Here is a 7,616-nt window from a genome sequence, read left to right as displayed (position 1 = left end):
CTGGGAGGGCTGAGTCTGGGGACAGGGGCCTTATTGTCTTTGCTGAACTCGCTGGCATCAGGGAGGCCAGGGAGACAATGACAGTCATGTGCTGTCCAAGCAGGAAGGGACTTCGCCGATAAGACCTGACATCCTGGAGCCCAGGTAACAATGACATAACCCACAGATGACATTGTTTGAGCACCTCTCCTGTGCCAGGAACCACTTTCTTTCATTTCAGCCTTACCACAGCCCTCCAAGGTGGGGACTCTGATTCTCCCCATTTCACAGAGAAGGAAACTGAGACTGGGAGAGGCAGGTGGGGGGCCACATCTTGGTCAAACGACCATCAAGAGGGGGGTGGGGCAGAACGCAGAGTGCCGAGAGCCACACCATTCAGTGGGCCCTCGACCCAGCACATCAAGATCCACGCAACATGCATTCCCACCAAAGAGGTTGTTCAGCCATAGGTGGTCTTGAGGTTGACCTGCAAGGCAGGAGTGACAACTGGCTTTCTTATTCCTGAAGTCCAGGGAGGTGGCCAAGACCTTGGACCTTGGGTGTTTTGGCATCACCCAACCATGGCTCAGATTGGCTCAGATGTTCCTGCATAGGACCTAGATGTGGCTTGGATGTCCAGTTCCTAAGCCCACCTGAGTTGGGACAAAGACACACTCTAGATTGCAGGAGTCATGGACGAGTTTATTTGTTGAGAGAGGGACAGTCTACAGAGCTGGCTCTCACATGCTCGCTGAGACCCAGGTCTTCACTGGGAGAGAGGAGAGTGGTCTCAGGTTCTATGAGGAGGCTGGGGTAACCACCAGGGCATCCTGGAATTGGAGGAGAAAAGCCAAAAAGGTTTTTTTTTTTAAACATCCTGCCTTGTTGTGGTTTATGCTGATTTGTCCTCCTCAAGGTGACTGCTGGCATTGAGGGTCATGACCCTAAACTCACTCCTAGAGAATTCTCAGAAGGAAGAAGAGGAGGGGCTGTGTGTGGACAGTGATACCACACAGGGGTCTGGGACACAGGTACAGTATCTGGGTTCACAGTGCGGGATTGTATTAGACTGTTGGCTCCAAGCCTGGCCATGCTTTGTGGTCCAGGCCCCCACACACCATATTCCATTATTTTCCTAAATCATATTAAATCTGGGAGTTTCAGCAAAACTCTCAAGAAGTTTTGGAAAAATGCAGATTTTTGGCTGCCTCGATCAGGTCCTAAGCAGCTAACATTTTAACAACACTCTGCCTTTTTTTGGAAACTAAGCATCACACGAGGAACTTAACCTATTCGGTTTTCCCCAACATTCTATTATGATAACTTTCAAATATACTGCAAAGTTGAAAGAATTTTGTAGTGAACCCTGTATACTCATTATCTAGATTCGACCATTCACTTTTTAAAACTATAGTTGCTTTATCTCCTGTCCATTTATTCATTCCTTTGACTAGGTTTTAAAACATTATATCATAAAGTTATCAAAGGGAAATCAATGTGCAGCCAGACTAAAACCAGGGAATAGAGCACAATAGGACGTTTGGAAAGAGATCCAAAGGCTGAAATAATACCTTTCCAACCCAAACTGCAAACAATGGATTACATGATGCAACTTGACTTAAAAACCAAAAAAGAGGACAGTTGCTAAATGCCCCCTAATTAGAGATACATGAAATAAACTAAGCTCCAGCCATGTGGCTGGATGGATACCAGCTGTGCATCCAACATGAATCAAGTGCAGTGTGCATCTTAGATAACTGCTTATGTTATAGTAGGATCATTGCACGTAGTTCATTAGTGCATGGCCTGTGTATTCAGGCATCTGCTGGGTTTTATGGGTGAGGAAGCTGGGCTCAGAGAAGCCAGAGGACCTGCCTAGGGACCCCTGGCTAGAGGGAGGCAGAGCTGGCCTTTGAACCAGTCCTTTGGTCCCTGAGTCTAGAGCCAGCCCCTTTGGGTGTCATGCACAGTATGCCCTCAGAATTCTCCATCAAAGCTACCTGAAGTGGGGACACAATTTTTGAGGGTGGGCCCCTGAACATGAGTCAAAGGTCAACTTGCATTTGAAGCCAGTTAGCAAAGCCTCCTCCCTTCCCTATCTGACTGACAGGTAGGCTAGAAAAAGCCAGAGGCCCACCGACCCCAGGTTAGGACAGGCACCTTCTTCCACTTACGGAGGAGGACGTGAGGCCCTGAGGAGAAGGCACTTGTCCAAAGTTCCCCAGAAGTGACCAGGGAAGCCAGGATTGGATCGCAGCCCTCATCTCCCAGCCCAGGGCTCTCTCCCTGAAACTGTGACCCCCCCCCGGGGTAAGATGTTTATTCCTACTCACCTTGATCAGAGACCAGGACGCTGTCTCATATCCCAAGGCCTTCACCATTGATACCGGGATCCCAGATCTTAATTTGCCTGAAATCACAAATGTGGTCAGAGCCTGGTGGGCCTGGGGTGGGACTGGGCAGCCATGGGCAGGCCCACGGTTCCCAGACCTGGCACGCCAGGTTCACACTGTCCATTTTGCTTCTGTTCGCCTGTTCTCTGACCCCGGCATCCACCCAGCCTCATCTCCCTGTTTTTTGCCTCCAGCATCAGCTTGGGCTGCTCCAAAGTGTACCCCCCTCACCCTCCTACTCAAGAACCATCAGAGGCTCCCATCATTCACAGCAGAAGAACCTATATTTTGAGATTTTTCACTAATAAGACAAAGAAATGGGAGCCACAGAGTGTTAAGAACCCGATATTGTGTCTCTAAGAAGATGTGGGGTTTGATCCCTGGCCTCGCTCAGTGGGTTAAGGGTCTGGCTTGGCCACAGGCAATGGCATAGGTGGCAGATGTGGCTTGGATCCCGGGTTGCTGTGGCTGTGGTGTAGGCCAGCTGTTGTAGCTTCCATTCTACCCTTAGTCTGGGAACTTCCATATGTCGCAGGTGTGGCCCTAAAAAAAAAAAAAAAAAACAGGAAAAAAAAAAGAACTAGGCTCTGAGGATGGGGCATAAATGAAAGGGGCCCCAAATGGAGATACAGGTGGGGGAGGCAAAGCACCCACACTCAAAGCCCTGGGGAGCAGGGGCTCGGACACCAAAGAGACGTACCGTTCTCATTTGGCAGCAGGACGGAGATGAGGATCTCGGTGATGATGTCTTTCAGAAGCTCAGGCTGTGAGAGAGAAGGGGCCCGTCATCCTGGCTGAGACTCTGAAGTCCTCCCAGCCATTCCTACCAAGGCACAGCCCCACCCAGGGGCAAAGGCCGCCAGTAGAGGGGTGGAATCTCAGCTTCCCTGCTGGCCAGAGCTGCAAGGGCTCCAGGGCCCAGTCAGGCTGTAGGGGGCACAATCCTGCTGGCCCTGGGCCTGGCAGATTGAGGGACTGGGGTGCATTTGTGGGGTGCATCCCTTGCCTCCAATCTCAGGGGGTCCACAGCTCTGTACCAGCAGAATTCCCTGAGGGAATTTCGCCCTGCTTCCCGAGTGTCTGACTTCTTAAAGGAAGCCAGAAATCCTGATTTTCATGGGAAACCTCCCCATTTACAAAATATTGGTCAGGAGTTCCCACTGTGGTGCAGTGGAAACGAATCCGACTAATATCCATGAGGATGTGGTTTTGATCCCTGGCCTCACTCAGTGGGTGGGGTATCTGGTCTGGTGTTTCCTTGAGCTGTGGTGTAGGTTGGCAGCTATGACTCCGACTTGACCCCTAGCCTGGGAACTTCCATATGCTGTGGATGCAGCCCTAAAAAGCACACACACACACACACACAAAATTGGTAAAAAAAAATTAAAAGACAAAGCAAAACATAAGAGCCAAAAATATCCATGAAACAAACAGGGAAAACCTTGCTGTGGCAGAAGACAGGATTCAGCCAATTTGAGATCTCTGATTCATCTGACTCAGATGGGAAAACTGAGGGCTCGGGACAGGGGCTGCTCAGAGTCCCTGAGATGAGTCTATATGAGCAAAATAAGACCGTGAAAATAGGAGACTTATTTCCTAATTTAGGGTCCAAAGTTTACAGAAGGAAAGTGCATTTGCATCTGTGAGGGTGTGTGTGTGTTTTCAGCTATGTCTGGCATACTGTAGGTGCTCCATAAATGCCTGAGCCAGGAAGTTGGACTTCGCAGCTGAGAATGGAGAGGCTGACCAGCTCACCACGGGGATGCCTGTGGGGACCTTGTCCCCAGCAAATCCTGGGCAAAGTCTCCCTTTGAAATGGACCATCCTGGGCCATCCCCCACGTTCCCAGGGAAAACGTGTTAACACTCACGTTGAACAGGCCAATGTCTGAGTTCATCAGGTGAATCCGATCAGAGCTGTAACAGAAGATGCCCATGAGAATGGTCCCTCGGAGTCCCATTCATTCATTCATTCATTCATTCAATGACCATTTACTGAGCACCTACTATGTAGCAAACAGTGCAGGCCCTGGCTATACAGCAGTGAACTAAGGAAGATCCTTGCTTCATGGAGCTTACTTTGTAATGGATGGGGAAGTTTGGGAGATAGAAAACACACAGATGCCCAAAGAGCAGGCAGAAATATCACCCCCAGGAGTCAGTACCATGATGAATTAGGGAGCTCATTCTCCTTCTAAAGGGGGGAACTGATTCTCAGTTCAGCTCTTTGTTGCTGTGTAGCAGGCAATTTTTACATGTGGACAACTAATTATATTAAGAAGACCTATCCCTAAGTGGGATGATCACACACATCCATGGGCTTGATTTGTCCCAGGAGGCTCCAGTTTGCAGCCCCTGAACTCACTCTGGGGCAGCAGGAGCACAGTGGGATGTTGGGAGAACTGGAGTGCAGAAGGCAGCAGGAGCTTGTGCCTCTGGGCTGGGGTCCATGTGGGCTCAACATTTGGGTGTGATTGTCACTGCCACTGTCTTGTTGTCCTGAATGGGCTGCCCAAGGCTGAGGGATAGTGCTGGGCAGGCCCTTTCTGGGGCCAGGGTTAACCTGCCCCATGGCTGCTGCAAGGCCACATCTGTCTCCTCTTTCTCTCACACTCAGTCTTTTTACAGCAGGACAGTCCAGGCAAGGCAGCCTTTCTGCCCGTCCCAGGACAGCCTTCACTCAACACTCATACCCTAGAGGCTCAAAACACTGCGTGTTTAAAGAAACCCAGTGGTCACTGGGCAGCCCTCCCCCACCTTTAATGCTGTTTAGAGCTGCACTCATGGCATATGGAAGTTCCCAGGCTAGGAGCTGAATCGGAGCTGCAGCTGCTGGCCTACACCAGAGCCACAGCAACTCAGGATCCTCGAGCCGAGTCTGCGACCTACACCACAGCTCAGAGCAACACCAGATCTTTAACCCACTGATCGAGGCCAGGGATTGAACCTCATGGATCTTAGTTGGGTTCGTTTCTGCTGTACCACAATGGGAACTCCAGGCAGCACTTATTTTTATCACCAGAATCCTCATAATGATTTTCACGTGTGATTTTCACGCTTACCTGAGATCATAAAGGTTGAGCATAAGTCGATCATCTTCAGTGTAAAACTGAGCTTCCGAGGTGGCTTCCTGCAATGAGAGAAACTCAGGTCCCATTTCTTTAGAGGACGTGTCAGGTGTGGGACATGGGGTTATGTGAGAAGGCTCTGGGGCCAGGGTGGCACGGTCTGAATCTCCGCTGTTGGCTGTGATCTTGGGAAAGGGTCTGACCTCTGGGGGCCTCAAATTCCTTATCTGATGGGATGGTCCCTGTAACCCACTCCCCACTGAAGAGATTCCACACAGGATTGATGATGACGACAATGATGACAATAGCCAACATACACGGAGTCCTGACTCTGTGGCAGGTGGTATTTTCAGAGCTTTGTCTGATCTCTCCTTTGAGTCCTATTATTGCCCCTTTGTAGTGGTGAGGAAACTGAGGGAGAGACAGGATGGTAAGTGTTAACAGTATTATTATTGAAAATATTATTATTATTATTATTATTATGTGGAATGTGGAAGTTCCTGCGCCAGGGATCGAACCCACACTAGCTAAGTTCTTCTAGAAGCTAAGCCAGGCCTCAAACACATGAGCTGAAGATATCCATTAACTTGACCCATGGGCTGGGGTGAGCCAAGTGTCAGGCTCCAGCTCCAGGTCAGCTGCACCCAGAGAACAAACTTCTCCTGCAGGCCTCGGCTTGGTGACCTTTTGAAAAGTGCCTGCCATTGACCATGGAGGGGAAGTCACCGGGGAGTGAGGCTGGCCGGGGCAGCCCACTCTCACTGCTTGCTGGGGATCAGAATCTCCTCCAACACAGGAAGCCAGGGCACATGAAACGTGCAGTCTTTGTGAATGGCACCCCTGACGTTGTGCGTGGACAATGTGCTCAGCCACGTGCAGCAAGCCTCCTGTAAGGAGAGTGTAACAGCCTCCAACAGGTGCTGTCCAGACTCTCAGAAGCATGGCGAGGCATGGAAGGCCTCAATTCTCCAGGGCCCAGCCATGCATCTTGCCTCATCTCTTTCTTCTCCTCGTTCTCTGTAGGATGCAGTTGGTGCCCTGCTGAGACCCCTGTTTTTTTTTTGGGGGGGGCATCCATCCCCTGCTGCATGCTGCTTCTAACTGCCCACAGCTGCCCCCTTCTCTGGGAACTGCCCTTGCTTGGGTGGAGTTGCCTGGCTGGGAGGTTATGTTCCTTCCTGGGGCAGTTAGTGGCCAACAGCTAACTGACAAGGGGGTACAAAAGGCTGGTCTTTCTTTTTTTAAAATTTATTATTATTTTTTTCTTCATAAGGTTGCACTTGTGGCATATGGAAGTTCCCAGGCTAGGGGGTGAATCAGAGCTGTAGCTGCTGGCCTATGCCACAGCCACAGCAACACTAGATGGGAGCTGCATCTGCAGCCTATGCTCGTGGCAATGCCAAAAGGCTGGCCTTGTTTCAACCTGAGCTCGACTCTATGGTACAACCATACTCCAGAGCTCTCTGTGGGATGAAGTAGAAGGGAGCCTCCAACTGAGACCACATCCTTGTTCAGTCCTCCTGGGGGCTCGCCCCGAATACATTGCTTTTTAAAGAATCTTTGTCTTGGATCTGTTTCTAGAAGCCATACCTAAGACACCTTCCTGCTGGGTCTGCCCTTTGATGACCCCCATCTCCATATTTTTACCCACAGGGTCCCCCTAAATGGAAGCTCTGAGATAGGATCTGCTGGGGTTTCTGAGAAAATCAATTGGGAACTTACTTGGAGATGATTTAGTTCTGTTCATACTTCAGAAGAGGAATTAACCCCTTTCCCTCTCAGTGCTGTAGAGAGAGTCAACTCTTATCCCTCACTTCAGTGTGTGTGTGTGTGTGTGTCCTAGCTCAGAAAATTTACATATTTTGTTTCATCTTTCTGACCACACTGATTGGTCCATGAGTGGGTGCTTGGCCCTCGCTCATCCAATGAGAATCAGCTTTGGAACCTTTCCTGGAACTACTGAGAAAGAGAAACTTCTCCATTGGGGTTGCCAAGTTGATGGGTTATAAGCCTGATACAGCCTGGGGGGTACTTCCATGAAGGGTTAACCTGCCTGAGAATAAAGGTAGTGCAAAGGGAAACAAGGTGGCCAGATGGAAAGAAAGAAGAATGAAGATGATATTGCTTGAATACCTGGATCCAACTATTCCTGAAGCCAATGTTGACCTGGACTTTTC

General features: G+C 49.9%; 1 protein-coding gene across 3 annotated transcripts in view; it reads right to left on the bottom strand.

Moving 5' to 3' along the window:
• BPIFB1 (BPI fold containing family B member 1) overlaps positions 661–7,616 on the bottom strand; it is a 27,450-nt gene continuing 20,494 nt past the window's right edge. For 2 of the 3 annotated variants that reach the window (XM_021077173.1, XM_005672827.3), the window contains 5 exons: positions 5,434–5,501; positions 4,243–4,288; positions 3,073–3,136; positions 2,313–2,389; positions 661–809 (listed from right to left, as the gene is read on the bottom strand). In XM_021077173.1, coding sequence (XP_020932832.1) covers positions 777–809; positions 2,313–2,389; positions 3,073–3,136; positions 4,243–4,288; positions 5,434–5,501 — 288 coding nt within the window. In that variant the 3' untranslated portion in view covers positions 661–776. 3 annotated transcript variants of the gene reach the window in all.

The sequence above is a fragment of the Sus scrofa genome, chromosome 17 (genome assembly GCF_000003025.6).
Source record: "Sus scrofa isolate TJ Tabasco breed Duroc chromosome 17, Sscrofa11.1, whole genome shotgun sequence".
In the NCBI taxonomy this organism is placed as follows: domain Eukaryota; kingdom Metazoa; phylum Chordata; class Mammalia; order Artiodactyla; family Suidae; genus Sus; species Sus scrofa.
The sequence above is the reverse complement of the archived record's forward strand: the minus strand, read 5'-3'. Positions and strand labels throughout refer to the sequence as shown.